Source organism: Ochotona curzoniae, unplaced genomic scaffold (assembly GCF_017591425.1).
Source record: "Ochotona curzoniae isolate NIBS_2020 unplaced genomic scaffold, NIBS_Ocur_1.0 patch356, whole genome shotgun sequence".
NCBI lineage: Eukaryota > Metazoa > Chordata > Mammalia > Lagomorpha > Ochotonidae > Ochotona > Ochotona curzoniae.
The window spans coordinates 1,060,156-1,084,579 of NW_024466924.1; the positions used below are offsets into that span (position 1 = coordinate 1,060,156).

General features: G+C 40.7%; 1 protein-coding gene across 5 annotated transcripts in view; it reads right to left on the reverse strand.

The window, feature by feature from the left end:
* LOC121167272 (DISP complex protein LRCH3) overlaps nucleotides 1-24,424 on the reverse strand; it is a 90,634-nt gene that overhangs the window by 45,627 nt on the left and 20,583 nt on the right. For all 5 annotated transcript variants that reach the window (XM_040996709.1, XM_040996710.1, XM_040996707.1 and 2 more), the window contains exons 2-4: nucleotides 8,881-9,025; nucleotides 7,286-7,412; nucleotides 4,029-4,134 (exon numbers count right to left, since the gene is read on the reverse strand). In XM_040996709.1, the coding sequence (XP_040852643.1) occupies nucleotides 4,029-4,134; nucleotides 7,286-7,412; nucleotides 8,881-9,025 (378 nt within the window). The remainder of the gene's footprint in view (nucleotides 1-4,028; nucleotides 4,135-7,285; nucleotides 7,413-8,880; nucleotides 9,026-24,424) is intronic.

A 24,424-nucleotide genomic window follows, 5' to 3' on the forward strand; every position in this document is an offset into this window, starting at 1 on the left:
CCATATGCTAATCAAGGGTGTTAAGTCCCTAGGTGTAGTGGGAATCTATTCTTTCCCTCTTTCCTTGATCTTTAGGTCCCTCCTTCTGTGATGCATTTTCTCCCTTAACTGATTCAAGACTAAACTGTAGGACGAGGACTGTACTAGGAATGTGTTATTGATCGATATGTACCATCTATTGAGAACTTCCTGACCACAGGATTAGGACGGCTGATATCCTGCCTCAAGGTGAAACAATTGGCAGAATTATCCTTAGGAATGCCCACTTGACCAGGTGTGAAAAGTCTGTGCCATCCTTTGTGACTGCTTCTGTATAAATAAAGTACACAGCTTTCTGGTACTGTCCATTATGATCCTGAAATTGTAGTGGTCCGTTTCTTTTCTATGCTTATTCCATGCATCCTTCTCAAGTTCCGAACTTGCCTAGAGCTGGACTCCAGCAAGCAATAAGAAATATAAGTTACTTACAAAAATTATTTCAAAGGCAGAGAACCTTTCACTAGCCAGCTTTAGGTGAGGCCACAGCCAAGAGTTGGGAACTCCATCTCAGTCTCACACATGAGTGATAGGGAGCCAAGCAACTCCTTTCAGTGTCTTCCCCAGCATAATAGAGCTGGACTGGAAGCGGTTCAGACGGAACTCAAAATGGCACACTCACATGGAATTCAATGACCCAAGCAGTGGTTTAACTCACTATATAACAAGTTACTAATCAAGGGTGAGTATAGAAAAAAGACATTTCGGGCTGGCATGATAGTGTAGCGGTTGAGGTCCTCGTCTTAAACGCTCCATGATCCCATATGGGCGCCAGTTCTAATCTCGGCAGCCCCACTTCCCATCCAGATTCTTGCTTGTGGCCTGGGAAAGCAGTTGAGGACAGCCCAAAGCCTTGGCACCTTACACCCACGTAGGAGACCCAGAAAGAAGTTCCTGGCTCCTGGCTTCGGTTTGGTGCAGTACCAGGTCAGTTGGGGAGTGAATCACTGGATGGAAGATCTTCCTCTCTGTCTCTCCTTCTCTCTATACATCTGCCTTTCCAATAATAATAAATAAATCTTTAAAAAAAAAAAAAGACATTTCAAATACAATCTCAAAACAAAAACAAAAAACAAAAAAGTTCTCCAGTGAGACATTCTCAGAAAAACAGGGAAGAAATTAAGGAGGATGAAGATGTAAAGTACAGGAATAAGAGCAATCAACCTAGAATAAACAAAGCTGGACAGCAGCACTGGAGCACAACCAGCCCATTGGAGAAGGGAAATAAAAGGGACGGGTGCAGAAGATAGGGAAGGGAGAGACTGATAGTTAACTGGTATGACCAGAAATGCTGCAGGAAAGGGCGTGGAATTTGCCACACACGCTTTAAAAAGCTAAGGAAATATGAGGAATTAGTATTCTAGAAAATAACAAAATAAAGTCTGGAGCTGTGGCATAGCTAGTTAGGCCTCAGCCTGCACTGCCAGCATACCATATGAGCACTGGTTTCAGTTTCAGCTGATCCACTCCCAGTTCTCTGCTAATGTGTCTTGAAAAGCCGTGTAAGATAGCCAAAGTGCTTGGGCCCCTGCACCCACATGGGAGACTTGGAAGAAGATCCTGTCTCCTGGTTTCAGAACAGTCCAGCTCTGGCCACTGTGCCTGTTGGGGAGTGAAGCAGGAGATGGAAGACCTATCTATTTCTCTATCTCTCCTTCTCTCTCTGTAACTTTGCCTTTCAAGTAAAAATAAATCAATCTTAAAAAGAAAATGACAAAATGATGTATAAGGAAGAAAAAAAATACAGCAAATTGACTTGGCAGGGAATAATATTTACACAAAAATAGTAATGTAAATAGCAAATAATGATTGAAATAAGCATGATAAAAGTACACTGCAAAGGGCATAGTGTGGTAGCCTAGCAGCTAAAGTCCTCGCCTTGATTGCTCCAGGATCCTATATGGCCACTTGTCCATATCCTGGCTGCCCCAATTCCCATCCAGCTTTCTGCTTGTAGCCTGGGAAAGCAGTCAAGGACGACCCAAAGCCTTGGGACCCTGCACCCACATGGGAGACCTGGGAGAAGCTCCTGGCTCCTGGCTTCGGTTTGGCGCAGCTGCAGCCATTGCAGCCACTTGGGGAGCAAATCAGCGGATGGAAGAGCTTTCTGTATCTCTTTCTATCACCTTCTTTCTGTAAATCTGACTTTCCAACAAAAATAAATCTTAAAAAAAAAACTACACTGGGGAAACATGGGATGAAGGAAGTCAAGGTAGAACATGGTAATAGCATGTGGAACTAAAACTTTAAGGACAAAGCCAGCAATAGCTGCAGAAACATATTATTTAGAAATAAGTTAGTAAATGCCACTTGAAAGAATCAAAAGACTTTAATGAAAGCAGATGTTTCCGGTGCAGGAGGTCTGATATACAGGAATGTTATTATTCATTTTAGGCTTTTTAATATTTTTGAATTATGAAATATACTATTAATAAAAATGCAATTGAAAATCGAAATAGCAATATGCAAAACATGGGATCTACCTAGTGTTGCAGGTTAGAGGCTTTCAATAGATACACAGACGTTTCCACACTAACTTGTGTAAGCTGTCGTTTAACTGAATATGCTAAGATTGCAAAATACGCTATCAAAAAACATTTAAATTCTGTGTGGCTCACAATTTTTTAGGTAGTGAACATTTAAAATAAGACACAGAAAATTATTACTCTGTAATTGTCACCTGAACCCTCAATTTTCATTTTCATCAAAACTCCAATGCTTTTATTAACTGAGTTCTTATTAAACTAACATTACGTGAATAAACCCTTAAAAACAATCACAGTGAGTGAGTCCTGGGTAGGAGGGCAACACCGGAAATTGTGGGTTAAAAAGTCATATGTCATAATGTAGGGGCTTTTTTTCTTTCCTTTTAAAAAAAGATTATTTTTTTTTATAATATATAAAAAGCTATAGAGATCTGTAGGAAGGAGAGACAGAGAGAAGTATCTCCCATTCACTGGTTTACTTCCCAAGTGCTCACAACAGCTATAGCTGAGCTAAACAGAAGCCAGAAGCCAAGAGCTTCTTCTGGTCTCCCACGTGGGTGAAGGGTCCCAAAGTACTGGGTCATCCTCAGCTGCTTTCCCAGGCCACACAGGGAGCTGGCTGGGAACTGGAGCAGCTGGGACATGAACCAGCGCCCATGAGATCCTGGTGCTTGAAGGGAGAAAATGAGTTAATGAGCCATTACACTGGGCAAGAATTTGGAGGATCACTGTCAGGAAAGCACCTTTGAAAGACTCCTTATCTTTCACATGTACATTCTGAAATGTTTACACATGAATTACAGATGTAATGTCTTCGAGTTGAAGACAGGATTGGAAGGAAGTGGGTGAGGGGATAGATGAAACAAAAGCTGGCATGAGCAGAAGGCTGTTGTAGTCAGCTGATGGCTACACAGAGGTTCAGTATATATGAAACAAAATGAAAGGAATATTTATTCTGAACCCAATAAAACAATGGCTCTCCCATTTTCACTTTCTTTTATTGGTTTTTATTTCATGAATTTGTACCTAGGAGATACTGCTAAAAGTGTACCTAACTAAGCATTTTCATTATTCAAATACACATACCAGAGTGTACAGTCAGCCTAACATGACTAGTCTCTCATCCTATTCATCATCCATTCTACATGCAATTTCCAAATCTCTGATCATTTTTAGTGAATTTTAAAGTTAAGGCCACCTCCAAGTCCATTTTTAAAATCAGTCATGCCTTTATCAAAATATTGTATGTCCTCCAATCATATTTATCATGAGTAAATATGTAAGTAAACTATATAAGCTGACAAGGTCTAAAAATAAAGTCATTGGTTAATAGTAATCAAAAACTTTAACTGAAGAGTCAATTAAAAGCTACACTGATTCAGACAACATTATTAAACGACCATTAGACCTCAAATACTAGCCCTAATGCCTACATTTTTGTCATGTGTCAAACAGCCTAAGAGATCTTTAAAAGATAAATAATGACTAAGCATTTCCATTTCTTACCTTCAGGCAAACGTACTAAATGATTTCTTCTTACATTAAGGTCTCTCAAGGCCTCCAGATTACCAATTTGGGAAGGTATAGTTTGAATTTCATTGCAGCTTACGTCCTATTTGAAAAAATACAAAGATGCTTTGAACTATATGCAAAGTGAGATTACAGAAAAAAATGTCAATGGTCTTTCCCAGTTACAAAAAACAAACAAAAATTTGGGATTCAGTGTCCAAGAATACTTTCACAGTTTGTACTGATACTTAATTTTTTAAAGATTTATTTGAAAGGCAGATTTACATAGAGGAGAAGAGACAGATCTTCTATCTGCTGGTTTACTCTCCAAATGTCCATAACAGCCAGAGCTGGGCTGATATGAATCAGGGAGCCAGGAGTTTCTTTTGGGTGTCCCACATGGGTGCACTGTCCCAAGGCTCTGGGCCATCCCCCTCTTTTCCCAGGCTATTGACAGGGAGCTAGATCAAAAAGGAGCAACCAGGAACTGAACTGGCACTCATATGGGATGCCAGCGCTACAGGGTGGAGGATTCGCTTGTTGAGCCACAGCGCTGGCACCAAGTACTTAATTTTTAAAACTTCAGATTTTGGCAGGTTCTATACATTTCATATAGATCTACATGAAATAACCAGATTAAAACAAATATTCAGGATGTAATTGGTGGTTCAGAATATAAGATCAAATGAAAAAGTTCATGAAAAAGTACAGTACAGAGCCTAGAGATATGGTTTGGGGGTAAAGTGGAGTGGCATTTCATATGAGCACCAGTTTAAGTCCTGGCTACTCCAGTTTTGATTCAGCTCTCTGATAGTGACTGTGGAAAAGCAGTGGAGGATGGCACAAGTCCTTGGGTCCCTGCAGCCTTGTGAAAGACCTGGAAGCAGCTCCTGGCTCTTGCCTTTGCATTGGCCTACCTTTAATCATTGCAGCCATTTGAAGAGTGAACCAGTGGATGAAAGACCTCTAAGTGTCACATGAATCCCTAAAATTCTTCCAACACGTGAGTAAAAGAGTCAATTTATCTACTGCTGGAAAACATCATTTACTTCAGTATGCTTCAGACGCTGTTTTAATTATCTCAAAATATTCTTAGAGAAAACAATGGTAGTTTTGCTTTTTCCCTATCAAGTAGTGACAGAAGCAGAACTAGAAGTAGGCATCTTACTCTGAAGCTCAAGGTATCAAAGTTAAAAGTATTCTAAAAGTTGATGAAAAAGCAATTTTTGTCCAGGGAGAGAGGAAGTTAGGATGCCTCAGAAAGACCTTCAGGAGGCAATCAGGAGTTTCAGGGTTGTCAATTCTTACCCTGCCACAAGATCTTCCTAACGGAGGTAAAATTAATCTCCTTTACAGAAAACTAAAAAATCTAAATATGGTGGCCTAGAATCTGGACTCCAGATTTATGTGTGAATTTTCACAAGTAATCTCTGATGTTTATAATCTACCTGTAAAAAAGATTGCTCCCTGTACCAACTAGAGTGTATGTTCATCATGGTTAATAATCCCGCAATAATTACCTTTCCAAACCTCAATAGACCTAACTATATTTAACCATTTCAGAAATAAAAGCATGGACCTTGGAATTAAAATAGTTTGATTTTAAGTTGTACCTTGACTATGTAACATTTGGGCTATTTAGCCTGACTACTGGTTTTCTCTCATAAAATGAACATCATATGTACCCAACTCATAATATGAGTGTGATGACTGAGAAAAGACTTAATCCATCTAATAATTACTCAAGGTGGTGGTTTCTTATCTGTAATTTAAAAGGAGTGGTAACTGACAGATTTTCATTAAATGTTTTAGTATTTGAAAATACACGGAGTAGGGGCCAGAACTGAGACACAGTGGGTAAAGCTGCTGCCTGGCATGCCAGTATCCCATATAAGCGCAGGTTTGTGTGACTCAACTTCCAATCCAGATCCCTGCTAAATGTCTGGGGAAAGCAGTAGATGATGGTCCAAGTGAGTGGGCCCTTGCTATCTGTGTGAGAGACCTGAAAGAAACTCCAAGTTTTTGGCTTTGACCTGTTCTTGGCTGGAATGCATCTTTGGGGCCATCTGAGGAATGAACCAGCAGACAGAGACCTCTCTATGTCTCTCTGTCTGTCTCTGTAACTCTAACTTACAAATAAATAAGTAAATTTAAAAAAAAAAAAAGAATATTGGAGGGGTCAACACCGTGTAATAGCATGGTAATCTTCTGCCTGTGGTGCTGGCATCCGATATGGGCACCAGTTCATGTTCCAGCTACTCCATTTCTGATCCAGCTCCCTGTTAATAGCCTGGGAAAGCACTGGGGAATAGCCTAAGGGCTTGGGCCCTATAGCTATGTTGAAAACCTGAAGAAGCACATAATTCCCAGTTTTGGACTGGCCCAGCTCCAGCCACTACAACCATTTGGAAAGTGAACCAGCGGATGGAACAACTCTTGTCTCTTCGTAATTCTGACTTTCAAGTAAAAGTAAATCTTTAAATACATACATTATATATGAGTAAAATATATTTCATATGGGAGATAGATTCTATAGATGGTACATGAGGCAGAACAACAGCAACAACAAAAATCCTGACTTACTTTTTTAAAGATTTATTTACTTCCTACTGAAAAGGCAGACATTCAGAGAGAGATACAGAAAGACCCTCCGTCCGCTGGTTCACTCTCCAAGTTTCCGCAACAGCTAGAGCTGAGCTGATCTGAAGCCAGGAGCCAGGAGCTTCTTCCAAGTCTCCTGTATGAGCACAGGGTCTCAAGGTTTTGGGGCATCCTGGACTACCTTCCCAGGCCCCAAGTAAGGAGCTGGATGGGAAGTAGAATGGGGGGACATGAACTGGCACCCACACAGAATCCTGGTGGATGCAAGGCGAGGACTTTAGCCACTAGGCCACCACACCAGGCCCAACTCTGACTTTTATAGTACCCATTTCCTTATAGGACTAACCAAAAATCAGATTACTGATCATACTAACAAATTTATAAATGTATTATTAGCCTAGATCTCAAAATTTTTGTAACACAGAGGTTACTTAATACTAGTCAGAACACAATTCTAATGATATCTTTCCATTCTGTGTGGGCCTATTAAACTGTACTTTCAGTTCTTAATTCTGTGGTAAAGCACTTGAGTACTGCCCATTCAGTAAAAGATCATTGTCAATACTGGGAAATACTGATAAAACACATCTAATAGATTACACAAGGGCATGGTATATCTATAGAGATTGTATTCCAAACAAATATTAACTTACAAGTTCTGTCAAATATCTGAGTTGTCCAATTTCTTCTGGAAGGGAGACCAATTTGTTATTACTAGCAATTAAGACTTTCAATGGTAAATTACACAAGTGCACTGGCAATGTTGACAGCTGGTTTCGACTAAATGAGCAAATTGAAAAAGAGCAAAGTTAGAGCCCAATACCGGAAAGTTTCCATTCTAGACTCAATAAAACAATAAATATGAGAAGTACAAGGAATAAACAGGATATCATATTTGAATTCTTGTCCTCCCTTTGTGGTTTTAGGCACACCATTAAACTCATCCACATGTTACAAAGATTCCTCATGTAAACTGAGAGTCTTAATTTCCCTATCATCTATGTTAGGGGGTTCATGGACAATGTAAATAACAAAGTATTATAAAAACACATTATTTTATTAAAACAAAATCTATGGGAAAAAAAAATGACCTTAAAAAGTAGTACTCAACTCTCAATGTTCCTTCTAAACAAGTTGTAAATGTAAAATCCTTTGTAACCTATTTATTTCACTATTACATTACAACCACTTATACCTACAGTGATTCAAATATGGCTCCATGGAAAACAAGTGGTAATCTATGACTTCATTCATCAACAAAGTAAGGAATTCATTTATTTATATAATAACATGAAAATCAGAACTAAAAATAATAAAACACATCTATATTAGTATAAAAAAAGTTAAAATTTTTCTTAGATTCTACTTCTTAATTCTTATCGTCAATTTCCTTCCTATTCTCAAGATCTTTTGTTCATTTAACTAATTTAAATTATGAGCCTTTAATAGTTCTTAATCTACTAATTACTGTATTCTGAGACATTTATCTGAAGTGAAAAGAAAAACCATTATAATAATTCAGTTTTCTATTGATATTAATTTTATTATGATGAAAAACTTGAAAATATCTGGCAGAAAAAATAGATTTTTTTGAAAGTCTGTGAAATGTACAACAAAGTGGTTACACATAAAAATATATCCAAAGAACATCTAATGACACAGAGGAAAAACTCATTTTAAAACTTAACTGAAACTTTAGAAAAACAGAAAGAAAACACCCATAATTATGCAATTATACCACCACCTATAATTATGTAAGCCAGATACAAAATTTGATGAATTTCCTTTACACTTTTTTGGGTGAATTTTCTCCAATGAACATTTTTATAGTGAAATAAAACAACGAAAGTGTTTCTTGTACAATGTTTATAAAGATGAATAAATTTATAAATTTATAAAAAGATGAATAAATACATGATCAACTCAGATCTTAATAGGTAACAACACTAGAACCAAATGAAAGAATTTCAGTATCTACTATTCTTATTTGAAAAAGCTAATTTGAAATTGTAATTGGAGAATCATTGTTACTACACAGCTGCAAGCTTACTAGGCTAACAGCTAGTCGGGCTTGTAACTTCTACGGGGTTAAAAGATAAATGGAACAAACTGCAGGGACATAGGAAATATGGTTAGCATCCCTACAGCTTATACAGAAAACGCTAACAAAAGTAAAAAATATAAATATCCATGAATATTTTAGTGAGAGAGATGAGAAAATCTGAATGAAAAGAAGTCATATTCTTACCTAATATTTAAAAATGTTAGAGCTTGTAGATTTAGTATTGCCTCTGGAATATACCGAATACAATTTTGGTACAAGTTGAGATTTTCAAGAGAAACAAAGTGACAGGCTTCTATAGGAATCTCTGAGAGGCGATTTCTTGACAAGTCTGAAAAACAGGAAAGTTCAAAATAAGTCCTTGGAACTTCATTTTAACATGTCTTTAAGTCTGCTGTTGGAAAATGCTGATTCCTTTTGAATTCCTATGTAAACTAAGAAACAAAGCAAATTATTACTATATGAAGTAATAGAAATATTTACCAAAGATATCAGATAGAAAATCAACATACAAAAATCAATTTTATTTTTTTACTTATCATATATGAGAAAAAAATAGGATGTGTTGTCTGTAGTATAACCTGTTGGACCATATGCCTGTCTTGGCTAATCTTAATTTTCTGTGCCATGTAACCTAATATATTCAGGTTACAGTCACTTTCAAAGAACTGTAATTTGGTCCTCCACATGTCTGAACTTTCTAAAACAGAAGCATACAAGCATACTTTCTGTGTATACTTGTGTATCTAACATCTGAGATTCCTCCATGTAATGGCACATTGCATTTTCATTATCTTCACAGTATTTGGCTAGATGAATGATGCTCAGTTGCTCAGTTTATTTATACTTTATACTAATATTTTAATTGTAAACCAATCTCTACATACATACACACAATTTTCAAAAGGCTTGTGGAAAATATACACTATCTGGGCCCGGCGCAGTGGCGCAGTGGTTAAGGTCCTCGCCTTGCACGCCCGGGATCCCATATGGGCGCCAGTTCTATCCCGGCAGCCCCGCTTCCCTTCCAGCTCCCTGCCTGTGGCCCGGGAAAGCAGTCGAGGACAGCCCAAAGCTTTGGGACCCTGCACCTGTGCGGGAGACCCGGAAGAGTCTCATGGCTTCAGATCGGCATAGTATCGGCCGTTGCACTCACTTGGTGAGTGAATCATTGGATGGAAGATCTTTCTCTCTATCTCTCCTCTCTGTATATCCGCCTTTCCAATAAAACATAATAAAAATAAATCTTTAAAAAAAAAAGAAAATATACACTATCATTTAAATTTTTTTTAACTTTTTATTTGAAAGGCAGATCTGCAGAGAGAAGGTGAGACAGAGAGGGATCCTCTATCTGTTGTTGGAATCTCCAAAGGGTCTCTGATGTGCGTGCAGGAGCCCAAGCACTTGCTCCATCTTCCATTGCTTTCCTCGGCACATTAGCAGTGGGGTCAAGGGTCAAGCCAGTGTAAATTTATTTTTTAATTATTCAAGAAGCAAACATGGAAAGACAGGTGATAGTGAGCTCCCATCTGCGGGTCCACTCCCCAAATACCTGCCATAGTTTGGGGGCAGGAAATGCAACCTGGATCTTCATCTCCTATGAGTGCTAGAAGGTCAGTTACTTGAGATATCCCCGCTGTCTCCCACAGCCTGCACTGGCAAGAAGAGGGACTGTGGAGTTGAAAGTGAGAGCTGAACTCAGGCACACTGATGGGGACACGGTAACTTAATCACAGGGCTGAACGCCCACCCTAAAGTATTATCTTTTATCTTCATTTCCTCACAAATAGAAAGTCCCTTCACATCTAGAAGTAAAAATACTGTGTGTTGATACAATGTATTGATTACTCAATACTATGTCAATTAATTCTATAATGTTGTAAATTGTTGTTGATGTTGTGCTGGGGCTTCTAATTGATTGGGACGATATTCTGCCAGCTCTACCTTCAGACCAGAGAAGGTCTCCCCAAGAAACTGTTGAATTTATCTGGACAATAAGATGCTGGACTCTATGCTTGGTATATGATTGCAATGAAAGAATCTTGACTTAATTTGAACTGTAATACTGCAACTAGGTGGAGGAATCCACCAAGGGGGGAGGGCACGGGGAGGGGATGGGGGAATCCCAGAGCCTATGAATCTGTGTCACATAATGCAACGTAATTAATAAAAAAAAAATACCGTGTGTTTTTGACATGACTGAATGGCAAAGCTGTACCAAATTACAAATTACAGCAGGGCACAGCGTTCTTATGGCTTAAAAAATCCTTGCTAACACCCACAATTAGGAGACAGTTTATTTTAAAAATTATTTTATTTGTTCATTTTATCTGAAAGAGACAGAGAAACATCTCCCTTTGGAGTTTGAAACAGGCACAGCCACTCTCACATGGAATACAGCATAGCAAGCAGTCTCTTAGCTGCTGTGTTAGACAGCTAATCCCAATGCCTATCTTTAAATATGTATCTAATCCATTCATTTGCCAAGAGTACAGAAACAAACTTTTTTAAATTTTGATGTTGCACCTAAAATCTTTGTTAAATGTTTTTCATTATTTTATACATTGTATCTGGCAGATTTTCTAGGTTGTTTATATCTGCAATTACATACGCTATAAATAATGAAACCTTGATTTTCTACTTTTATTTCTTTATTGTACTGGCAAGGATTTCTAATACATTGTTAAATTTTTTTCCTAACTTTGAAGATCTTTTTATTCCCTATCAGATTGAGGAAATTCCTTTCTGTTCTTATTTGCTAGCTTTTATCAAAAATGAGTGTTTGCAAATTACCTCTTTCTCCAGCTCTTAAAATGATTTTACGATTTTTATATACTTATAGTAATATTGACATTTGCCCTTTACTTCACTATTTTTTTTAATATTTATTTATTTTTGTTGGAAAGGCAAGAGAGAGAGGAAGTAGATTTTCCATCTGTTGGTTCACTCCTCAAATGGCCACATGGCAGGCGCTGAGTTGATCCAAAGTCAGGAGGTGGGACCTCTTCTGGGTCTTTCGCAGGGGTGCAGGGTCCTAAGGCTTTGTGTCATCCTCCACTGCTCTCCCAGATCACAAGTGGGGAACTGGGTGGGAAGTGGAGTAGGTGGGACATGAACTGGCACCCACATGGGATCTTGGCACTTGCAAGAGGAGGATTAACTAATTGAGCCATTGCATTGGACTCTACTTCATTATTCTTGTAGAGTTTTTATTGTTCTCACTAATCTTTTATTCTGTTTCTATTTATTCAATTAATTTTCTAATATTAAAAAATCTTACATTCCTGAATTAAATCCAAGTTACTCATGATACGTCTTCATTCTTCATGTAACTGGATTAAGTTTCTTAATATCTGACTCAAGATATTTTTCACAAGTGATCATGAATATTTCTGGACTATGATTCCCTTTTTGGACACTATCAGCATCTGAGGCCAATATTGTGGTTGCTAACATGGTGAAATTTAGTTTGAGCATATTCCTATGTTTTGTAATTAAAAATTAAAAAAAAACTTGTTATGTGTGTGAGAGCGAACAAGCAAGCAAGCAAGCTTCCACCTGCTGGTTCACTTGCCAAATGCCTCCAACAGGTGGGGCTGGTCTGCACTTTAGCAAGAGCTGGAAGCTCAATTCAGGTTCCCAAATAGGTGGTAGGAACCCAATTACCTGAATCATTAAAACTGCCTTTCAATCGCCTCCCAGCAAGCTAGAGTAGGCACTCTCAACCTTGGCACGGGGATTGACATGGTGGCTTACGGGCATAACTCTCCTCCTTGGCACCAGCATTCCATACTGGTGCCAGTTTGAGGAATATCTAATTCTTACTTTCAAGTATCAGGTACTTCAATGAAGGATGTGTGTTTTAACTGGCAACATTATTAAGTGCCAAGCTAAATACCTACCCCACAATTAGCTTTTCCTTTTCTGTTGGCCGAAAGGGTTTATTTTGGTTTCAAATTACTTCTTTTTTTAAATATATTTTTATTTTGAATTTTGAATTATGTGGTACAATTTCATATAGGCTGGGATTCCCCCCAAACTCCCACCCCCGACAGATTTTCCCCATTTTACTACAATGGTGTAGTCCTTCATAAGGAATCATAATTCTATCAGTCTCTTATCTGAGTTGACTGAAAGGGTTTATTTCGGTTTCAAATTATTTCTTTAAAAAAAAAAAAGTTTTCTAGAATAGAATTAATTGCTGAAGTTATCTTGGCTTGAATTTTTCTACGAACAAAAATTCTCCAATACTTACTTAATTTAAAAAATATTTCTAAGACTATTTTAAGTTTTATGTATCTTCTTGAATTAATTTTAAGAATTTGTTGTCTAGGGGGCCCGATGCAGCAGCCTAGCAGCTAAAGTGCTCATGCCAGCATCCCATATGGGCGCCGGTTCTAATCCCAACGGCCCTACTTCCCATCCAGCTCCCTGCTTGTGGTCTGGGAAAGCAGTCAAGGATATCCAAAGTCCTGGGACCCTGCACCTGAATGGGAGACCTGGAAGAAGCTCCTGGCTCCTGGCTTTGGATTGGTACAGCTCCGGCCATTGCTGCCTGTTTAGGGCGTCAATCAGTGGATGGAAGATCTTCCTATGCCTCCTTCTCTCTGTATATCTGGCTTTTCAATAACAAGAAAATAAAATCTTAAAAAAAGATCTAGCAATTTGCTGTTTTATCATTTCAAAAAAATTTATTAACATAGTTATAGTATCCTCTTTTTTCCCATAAAACTAAGATGTCTTTTTGGGTTTTTTAAAAAATTTATTTTATTAATTTGAAAGAAAAAGTCACAAAGACAAAGGAGAATACAGAGAAAGAGAGATCTTCATCCTCTGGCTCACTCTCCAACTGACGTGTGGGGCTGGGCAGGGTGAAGCCAAGAGCCGGGTGTCTCTTGGGGGTCTCCCATGTGAGAGCAGGGACCCCAGCATTTGGGCCTTCTTCTGCTGCGCTATCAGGCATATTTAGCATGGAGCTGGAACAGGCGCAGCATCTGGGACTTGAACCAGCATCCATATGAGATGCCAACTTTGCAGGCACTGGTTTAACTAATTATACCACAATGACAGGCTCCTTTATTCATTTTTAATTAAACATTTTAAAAGAAGAATTTCTATTTTATTTTATTTTTAGTAGAAGGTCAGGGTTATAGAGAAAGAGGGAGAGACAGCACTCTTTCCTCCACTACCACAATGGCCGCAACCTGGCCAGTCTGAAGCCAGGAGCTTCTTCAAGGCCTCCCATTTGGGTGAAGAGGCTCAAGGCCTTTGGATCATTCTCCACTGCCTCTGTAGACCATTAGCAAGGAGTCTGATGGAAGTGGAGCAGCTGGGACTGGAGTTCTGGGAAGTCAAAACTGCAGAAATGGGTGCAAAATTAGCTTGCTTTGCCACCACCTTTAACTGGACATTTTTATAACATCTGTAGTGATGTACCCTATTTTCATTTTTGACTGTGGGTATTTGTACCTTCTTTATTGATCACTCTAATCACAGACTTACACATACCCCCCGAGTTTTACTAAAGTATCAATTTTGGCTTTATTAATCCTGTTCATTACATGGTTTTTATTCTATTAACTTTTGTTCTGCACTTACCATCTTCCTTCTATAGCAAGGCACGTACTGATGTTTTTCTAGGTTATTGAGGGGATGCTGCTGTAGTTTGAACAGGGTTTGGCTCCGGAACTCAAACACATATTTAATCCCAGTCACAGTTAATGGTACTGAGGGGGTGAAACTTGGTTTAATTACAGTGTTTCTGAGGCTGGAACAGTGTGAGGTATTTGAGACACTGGAAGGTAGATCTCCCAAGAGCTGGTAGTAAAGGCCTAGTTGGGACCTACCGTGCTCTCAGCTTCTCAGCCTGCATGGAACTGCTCCCCTACACACCGGCCACTGCCAGCCTCCAGCTACACTAGAAGGGATGGTACCAGCACAACTTTGGACTGGGAACCTCTAAAACCATGAGCCAATTCAAACTTCTTTCGCGCCCGGCACGATAACGTAATGGCTAAAGTCCTTGCCTTGCAGGCGTCAGGATCCCACCCATATGAGCTCCGGTTCTAATCCCCGCGGCTCCACTTCCCATCCAGCTTCCTGCCTGTGCCCTGGAAAAGCAGTCTGATGGCCTTGGGATCCTGAACCCATGTGGGAGTCCCAGAAGTTCCGGGCTCCTGGCTTCAGATCGGCACAGCTCCAGGCACTGCGGTCACCTGGGGAGTGAACCATAGGACAGAAGATCTTCTTTTCTGTCTCTCCTCCATCCGACTTTCCAATAAAAATAAATAAACCTAAAAAAAAAAAAAAACCCTTCTTTCACAGCTTATTTTAGTTGTAGTAATAAAAAGCTAATATAAATGGTTAGCCCATTAATATATTTTTAAAAAACCTTTTTTTTAAATTTGAGGATCCAGTGATGGCTCAATGGCTAAATCTTTACTTTGCATGTATCAGGATCCCATATGGGCGCCAGTTTATGTCCTGATGGCCCCATCTTCCCATCCAGCTCCCTACTTGTGGCCTGGGAAAGCAGTCAATGATGAACCAAAGCCCTGGGACCCTGTACCCGCGTTGGAGACTTGGTGGAGGCTCCTGGCTCCTGGCTTCAGATAGGCTCAGCTCTGGCCATTACGGCCAGCTGGAGAGTGAACCAGCAGACAGAAGAGCTTTCTGTCTCTTCCTTCTCTCTGTAAAGTTGCCTTTCCAATAAAAACATGTAAATTTTTTTTTAGATTTATTTATATTTATTGCAAAGTCAGTTATACAGAAAAGAGGAGAGACAGAGATGAAGATCTTCTGCCTGATGGGTCACTCCCCAAATGACCGCAACAGCCGGTGCTGCTGCGCCGATCTAAAGCCAGGAGTCAGGTTCGTCCGGGTCTCCCACATGGGTGCAGGGTCCCAAGGCTTTGAGCTATCCTCAACTGCTTTCCCAGGCCACATGCAGGGAGCTGGATGGCAAGTGGAGCTGCTGGGACTAGAACCGGCGCCCATATGGGATCCTGGAGCATTCGAGGCAAGGACTTTAGCTGCTAGGCTACCACACCGGGCCCAAAATATATAAATCTTAGGGAAAAAAAAGTTTTCATTGGAAAGGCAGAGCATAAGCTTGTCCACTGCAGGTGTATGGGGAGGGAAACAGCAGACATAAGCACTCTTCCTCTGTGACTTAGCCTTGGAAGGCTGGGTCACACAGAGGGAGGCAGGAAGGCAAGGGAGGGAGAGAGAATTACATCCATTGGTTTACTCTCCAAAGGCTGCCAAGACACAGGAACAGGGCCGTGAAACAAGGAGCTGAGAATTTTATCTGAGTTTCCCACTGGATGTAGGGGCCCGAGCACTTGGGCCATCTTCCACTGCCTTCCCAGACACATTAGTAGGAAGCCTGATGGGAAATGAAGCAGGTAGGACTTGAATCAGTGTCCATGCAGAATGCCAGCACTGTAGCTGATGACTTGATCCACTAAGCGACAGTAACAGCTCATAAATAAACCTTTAAAAAAAATACCTCAGACAACTATTTTCAAAGATATGAATACATCTTTTTGGTGAATTGAACTTTTAATAATTCTTAAGTCATCTCAGATGAGTAGTACTGCTGTTTACAATGAAGGCTCTGGTTGTTATGGGAGGCATACTCGAAGGTCTCTCTCCACTCTCCAGTTCTGCTGCTGGCTTACATGAGCAGGCTGTCCCACAGCTGCAAGGAAACGAAGTCTAACCAACTGGGGAAGCCGATCCTTCCCTCCAGAAGGATCTTGTGCTTGCAGGAGACAGAGGCCATACCTGAACTCGAAGCAATGTCAGATGCTTTGGGCTGCTATGTTTGTGGTAATTTTTTTTAAAGATTTACTTTATTGATTTGAAAGAAAAACTCACAGAAAGACAGGGAGAGGGAGAAAGATTTTCTATCTTTTGGTTTACTTGCTAAATGCTGCAATCGCTGGGGCTGAATAAGGACAAAACCAGGAACCTGGAACTTCCTTTGGGTCTCCTATGTGGGTGACAGAGGCCCACGTACCTGGGCCTTCTGGGCCTTCTGCTGTTCTCCTAGGCCCATTATCAAGGAGAAGGTTTGGGAGTGGAAGCAGCTTGAAGCAGCACTGGCACCGCAGCAAATGCTGAACAAACTGCCACAATGCCAGCCCTAACGTGCTCTACAGTCACAGTACCTTCTCCCTTCCTTTAATTTCAATCTTACAGGATCTCCATGCTTGAATGTGTTACTTATACACAGTAAATCAATGGCTTTGCTTTTTTCCTCTTGTGTGGCCATCTATTTAACAGAAACAGTTAATATTTAGCAATAATTATGCATACATGACTTGTTAAAGGATTTTGTTATTTGGGATTGATGCGGTTCATTGCCTCGTGACTATGTTTACTCTCTTCGTAGTTAGAGAAACCAACCTGTATTCAAAACACTGAAATGCCAACTAGGCCACTCATGAGCACTTGTAATCTCACTAACCATCGAAAGTCAAACTAAGGAAGTACCCCTGAGGCGGCCAAAGCCAGGACAAGGAATTCAATCTGGACGTCTCTCCTGAGCGGCACAGACCCAGGTACTTGTGCCCCACTGCTACCTGCCAGCGTGTGCACTAGCACGAGGCTGAGCACGGGACTTGAACCCAGGTACTCTGACAGGAGATGCAAGTGTCCCAAGCTGGGTCGTAATTAAAGTGCCAAACATGCACTCCAGTATACTCTACTTTTAAAATCACAGAACAAAAACATATAAATAAGATTATGGGGCTGGCACAGCGGTATAAGCAGGCTAATCCTTCACCTGCAGCACCAAAATCCCATATGGGCATTGGTTCAAGTCCTGGCTGCCCCACTTCTGATCCCGCTCCCAGCTAATGGCCTGGGAAAGCCACGGAAGATGGCCCAAGTCCCTGGGCCCATCCTTGGATTCATGCGGGAAACCTGGTGGAAGCTCCTGGCTCCCAGCTTCAGACCAGACCAGCTCTGCCCATCGTGGCCATTTGGGGAGTGAACCAGTGGATGGAAGATTTCTCTCTTTCTTTGACTTTCATACTCTCTATAACTCTGATTTTCAAGTAAATAAATCTTCAACAAGTAGAAAAGTTACTTAAAAGTCATATTAAAATGTGTGAAAGTTTCCTTAACCCCCAGCGAGGCTAAATGAGTAGAAAGTGACCGTCGCTCCTTTTGTACCCTCCTTTTGCTTTCACCCACACATACTCTTGACACGACTGTTGTCAAACAGCCTCTTAAATTTCTGCCTCTGGGGTCTGGTACTGTAGCCTGGTGGTTAAAGTCCTTACCTTGCATGTGCCAGGATCCCATATGGGTGCCAGTTTGTGTCCCACATCCCGGATGTTCCACCTCCTGCCCAGCTCCCTGCTCGTGGCCTGGGAAGTAGGGTTGCTGGGATTAGAACTGGTGGCCATTATGGGATTCCAGCGCATTCAAGGTGAGGATTTTCGCTGCTAGGCTACCATGCTGGGCCCCTCTCTCCATCTTTGCCTCTTTCTCTCTAACTTTTGCCTTTTAAATGATCAAATGATTTTTTTTTTTAAAAAAGCAAATTAAGAAGGAATTTCAAAAACACATTAGATTATAACTACAAAATGCTATTTTAAGAATACCCAAACCCCAGGCCCAGCGGCGTGGCCTAGCAGCTAAAGTCCTCGCCTGAACGCCACAGGATCCCATATGGGCGCCAGATCTAATTCCAGCAGCTCCACTTCCCATCCAGCTCCCTGCTTGTGGCCTGGGAAAGCAGTCGAGGACGGCCCAAAGCTTTGGGACCCTGCACCCGCGTGGGAGACCCGGAAGAAGTTCCTGGATCCTGGCTTCGGATCGGCATAGCATCAGCCGTTGTGCTCACTTGGGGAGTGAATCATTGGACGGAAGATCTTCCTCTCTGTCTCTCCTTCTCTCTGTATATCTGACTTTCCAATAAGTAAATAAATCTTTAAAAAAAAAAAAATACCCAAACCCCAGCTATAGGCGACTGCCTAGGCTGTTTGGTGCCTAGGCAAGTATTACATTGCCAGGACAAAAGCAGCCAAGAGTTGGCTGGGGTTCTGAGCCTGGTTCACGCTAACTCTGTGTTAACTTTATCAGTGTGTAGCATAGTTCCCTATTCCTTAATGTTAAATCTGCAAGACAGTAGAGGAGGGAGTAGACTTCTGCTACCCACTTGCCAGGATCAATGGGCTGGGGTAGGGGGGCAACTAAGAACTTCTGATGTGGGCAGAGATGCAATCACAGGCCTGAGCCAGGCCATTGCACTCTACAGTGTGTGCAAAAGTTGGGTTTGGGGGTGGCATTTCCGGGGACCCTAGAGAAGAGTGCTGTATGCCTTGCCAGGCCGCTGCTCCCACCAGTGCATGCCAGTGCTGTTGCTTGGGGCAGGCTGGGTGGAGAGAGCCAGGGCCTCAGGCCTCCTTGGGCAGGTTGCAGCCTCAGTAGGGCATGCCTGAGAGCTGGAGTAGGGTTAGGGGTGGGGTAGGCTGACACGCTCCCTGGGCCAGGCCACAGCACTCACTGTAGGGAGAGTTCCATCAATGACCTGTGGCATCACCATGCAGCACACCCGTTCACCTCCTAATATCCTCAGACACATCAGGACTTCCACCCTCAAGGACAAGAACCCCTGAGTGTGTGATCTGGCCTCAGTACACACAATGCATAATCAGACCCCCTATGTTGCTAACTACTAGACAAAGCAGCCAAAAACATTTCACAGTAAAGATGAAAACGCAGATGATGTAGCCACTGGCACTAAGTAGAGGTGCTCCAACTCTTGGGAGGGATCCATTAGATGAGAGAATTCTGAACCCGGAACAGGAAAGTTCTATATGTGTAACTGACAGGAAGTAACTACAGAAGATGTGTGAATTTGCACCCTCCAGCAACCCTGAGACTAAGAGTGGAATATCTCTGTGGGGGGAATGAAATGGGACAGGCAGGCAGCTAGGTCAGTCACAAGCTGCTCTTTATTAAACTCTCCCTGCCGATCAACCACTGATCCCTCCCACAGGATGCACTTCCCCTCACTGGGAACTGGGGGCAGCAATCATGATACCACTTCCTTTCCTAAAACTGTAAGACTGGCAGTGTAGAAGGGCGATCTCTCTCTCTCTCTTTTCCCATCAACCCAGAATGAAAGGAACATTTTCCCACCTCCGACTTTTCCCTTCCTGATCATCTCCGCCCCCAACATGCCCACGTGTTCCCTGCAATCTCCTTACCTATTAAACAAAATTAAATACATAATACTTTGGAAAAAATCAATAAAAAAATAAATATCCGCAATGCCAGCATCCCATATGGGCACAGGTTTCAAGTCCTGGCTGTCTGCCTTTCAGTCCAGCTCTCTGTTAACGCCCCTGGAAAAGCCGTGGAAGATGGCTCAGCTGCTTGGGCCCCCAGCACCCATGTGGGAGACCTGGATGGAGCCGCAGGTTGCTGGCTCTCCCCCGGCCTGGCCCCAGCCATCGCAACCATTTGAGGAATGAACTAGCAGATGAAAATCTCTAACCCTGTCTTTCAAAAAAAAACAATAAATCTTCAAAAAATATTTTCAATATAACAATTTTGGACTTTTAAATTCATACTAAAATATATAAAATACTTTGTGTTATCCTTCATATAAAAATTAAACATGTATATTTATTCATCATGGGCCTCTGGATTTCTATTTTATTTAATGATTAATACAATTCATTACATTCCTTATTTATTTTATTGTTGAAATTAACCCAAATTGGCCAGGGGAACTTCTTCAAGTTAGCTCCTGTATCTTTTTGATGTCACCCTCAATTTTTTGACTGTGTTCTTTTAAACATTTTTTAATATTCTGCTGCAAGAAAATGTTCCAAACTTTTCTTACGGCTTTCGTGTCTGAGTCCTGGAATCAGTGCGATATTTCTAAGCTTTATTACTAGAAACTTCTGTGGCAAGTTAGATTTGGGAAGTGGGGCGAAGGGGAAACCACCAACCCTGGGGGAAGCTGTAGAATTAAATGACTGCTGGTCTTTTCAGCCATAAACTAAGTTTTGGAGCTTAGCTCAAAGGGCCTTAGCAAAGTAAAACAGAAATTGGTACCTGGAAAGCAGAGAGCTGCTCCAACAAAAGCTGAAACCTATGGCACTGGATGCTGACCCAGTCGGCAGACAGGGGCCACATGTGGACGTTTGGGGTGTGAGCTGGCAGGCAGAAGGCCTCTTACCGCTCCTCCTCCCTGTAAATCTGCCTTTCAAATTTAAAATACAGAAATATAGAGAGATAGATATATAAAACTAGATTTTAGCTCTGGCTCCACTGTGTATTATCATCTTAATCTCAAGAACATTTCATCATCCTTGACCCTGAACTGAGATGCTTTCAAATACTATTCTTTGCAAGAAGCATACTAGAGATAAAGCCTCTCCTGCTAACACTTTCATAATTTTATAAATTGAGAGCAGTGGGCCCGGCGCGGTGGCGCAAGTGGTTAAAGGTCCTCGCCTTGCACGCCCGGGATCCCATATGGGCGCCGGTTCTAATCCCGGCAGCCCCGCTTCCCTTCCAGCTCCCTGCCTGTGGCCTGGGAAGGCAGTCGAGGACAGCCCAAAGCTTTGGGACCCTGCACCCGTGTGGGAGACCCGGAAGAGGCTCCTGGCTTCGGATCGGCATAGTATCGGCCCGTTGCGCTCACTTGGGGAGTGAATCATCGGACGGAAGATCTTCCTCTCTGTCTCTCCTCTCTGTATATCCGCCTTTCCAATGAAAAAATAATAAAAAAAATAAATCTTAAATTGAGAGCAGCTGCCCTCTTACTTTCAGGGAAATACATACAAACCTAAAGCATATCAATAATGTAAATTCTTTTTTAAAAAAGATTTTTTTATTGGAAAGGCAGATATACAGAGAGAAGGAGAGAAAGAAAAATCTTCCATCTGCTGGTTCACTCCCCAAGCGGCTGCAACTACTGGAGCTGTGCCAATCCGAAGCCATGAGCCCAGAGCTTCTTCCAAGTTGCCCATGTGGTTGCAGGGTCCCAAGGCTTTGGACCGTTCTCAACTAATTTTCCAGGCCACAAGCAGGGAACTGGATGGAAAGTGGAGCAACCACGACACGAACTGGTATCCATATGGGATCCCAGTAGATGCAAGGTGAAGACTTAGCCACTAGGCTATTGCACTGGGTCCAGTAATGTAAATTCAGAAAGCTGGAAAAAAAAATAAACTTTTGGTTGTTGTCGTTTTTACATTAACTAATAATCATTGACTAACATTAACTAATAGACATGGCATTTCTCCCCAGCAAATTTTTTAACTTTCTGTTAAGGTTGTGAAAGTCACAGGTTCCAGAAAAAGAATATAATTACTTCACAGATTCGATATTGCTCACTTATTAGGTGGCAAATTTTTTTTTTTGAAAAGCAAGGAAAAAATCCTCAAGAATATTTGATTCCCTATAAGAGTTTGTTAATAATAGCTTTGTAGTTTACATTTTAAAATAAATACAAATTTCTGTAAGTAAATGTGTTGATCAGCAGAAACTATATCTGCTTACAGAGAAATCTGTCAATCTTTTCCCCTGGGTTCAGTCACCATTCATCATTTTTCTTAAGTTTCCGTGCAGCAACCTTTTTCTTTCAAATGAGTACCTTAAAAAACATCGTATGAGAGGCAGAGAGAGGGAGAGCAAGAGCTTCTCTCATTCACTGTGTCCACCCCAAAGGCCCCCAGTTGTGGAGATGGGCTGCAATCTTGGGGTAGGGAACTTTATCCACATCTCCCACAAAGGCCAAGGGACCCCATTACTGCTGCCTCCCAGAACTGGTATAACCAGAGAGCTGACATCTGGAGCCAGAAGCAAATCAAACACGTTCGTAACTGCTAGCCTAAACGCTGGCTCTCAGCGTCTGACCTGTATACTGAAGGTGCCCGGGACCACCCCGACCCACCAGACCTCCTTTACACACACCTCTGCTCCCCCTTCTCCTCATTCCCATGTCAATTAAAAAAAGAAAAGAACATGGTGGGCTTCATCACACAAACTTCCTATCTGAATCACAGAGTAAATTAAATTTAGTGGATTAAAAAACATATTTCAAATTTTAAGTTCTCTATAGTTAGAACACACCAGAGTGAATTCATTGCAGAGTTCTTCAAAGCTTTTCTATCTGTTCTGTATGAGCAAATCTCTCATTTAAAAAACAGACACTGGGGTGGGGACTGGCCTACTGGTTAAGGTGTCTGTTAGGAAACCTTCATCCCACATTAGAGTTAACTCAGTTTAATCCCCAGCTCCAGCTCCCAATTCCTGTTTCCTGCTTAAAGTAGGAAAGAAATGCAATACGCCTCTGTTTCTGGTAGACCATACCTTAAAAATCTCTTTCTAGAATTACAGTCTTTTCTAATAATGATATACTGTGTCTCAGCAATAAATTAAGTAATATATATTACAAAAATCCAAAGTATGCCTCAATTTTGATTCTCAAAAATCAGTCTCTCAACTGCATAATAACTATTAAGCAGTGTCATCCAAACCTTAATTTTCTCTGTCAGAGAGAAGAATGTTTTAATATTTTATTTGACTTGGCTATGTAATTATGATATTAGGACATATTCCTTTTAAATCCTAACAAAGCCAGGAAAACCTAGATGCATTCCAGTCCAAACACAAATTAATGGTTTCAACAGTATGGCATTTATTAAGAAAGGCTAGGACTCAAAAGTCTTGTGTTCTTCTAATAACTTCTTCAGGCCATCCCGCACACTGACATCATCCCCGCCAAACAGAGCCATTATGCAACACCCCATGCACAGTACCAGCACTTTTGATGAGAACAGTCACTGCTATGAATGTCTGAAGGGGCCAGAGATTATGACAAATGAGCTATGTAAGAGGTTTTAACAATGAGCAAGGAGAAATTTAAAAGAACATTGTTCTTACAAAAAAAGAGTAACACATAAAAACTAGTAAATTAAAATTACCAAAGAAAATCCTAAAATACACATTCAATACAAGAATAAAAATTCAAGTTAAAGGCAGGTTAAGTATCTAAAAAATTATGTAAAAGTAACAACTTTAAATATCATTTAACTATTAACAAGCAACTAATAATATTTATGCTACTTCTCACAAGCTAAAGAATATGACAGACAGAAAAAACAAAAAGCTGTTCATTAAACAAGACACAACTGAACTTTTGAAAATTTTCCTTTGAATTTGCCACTTCACAAAAAATATTCTGAAGTACTTCCTTTTAAATTCCAACTATTATATGGCTTTCTCATAAAAGTTTTCTTGAGAGATAATATAATAAAAAAACCATGTTATTTTAGGTATCATTATTAATTATGTAACTAACTAGGAGAGGACAAAAAATTATTTTCTAGTATTTTTGTTCAAGTCATATAATTTTATGCAACTTTGCGGTTATCTTTTGAAAGTTATTTTTAATTTTTATTTTTGTTAGTGAAGTGAATTTACATTCTTCAAAGCACCAACTAGTTCTACTTTGGAAAGAAGGCAATTACTTCTTCCTACTCTTCCCACTAAGTACAACTAAAAATCCCGGATATCACATAGGGAGCATATATAAGACTCCAGCAGCCCAAGAGAAGTCGCTAGGGACCCCGGGGCTAAAGAACAGTAATGAGATCACTGGGCTTTTCTTTTTGTCTCACGTATTCCAGGCTTGCCGCTATGAAGCATAACACCTCCAAGTTAGCAATCCAGAAACACCAACAGGCAGAGA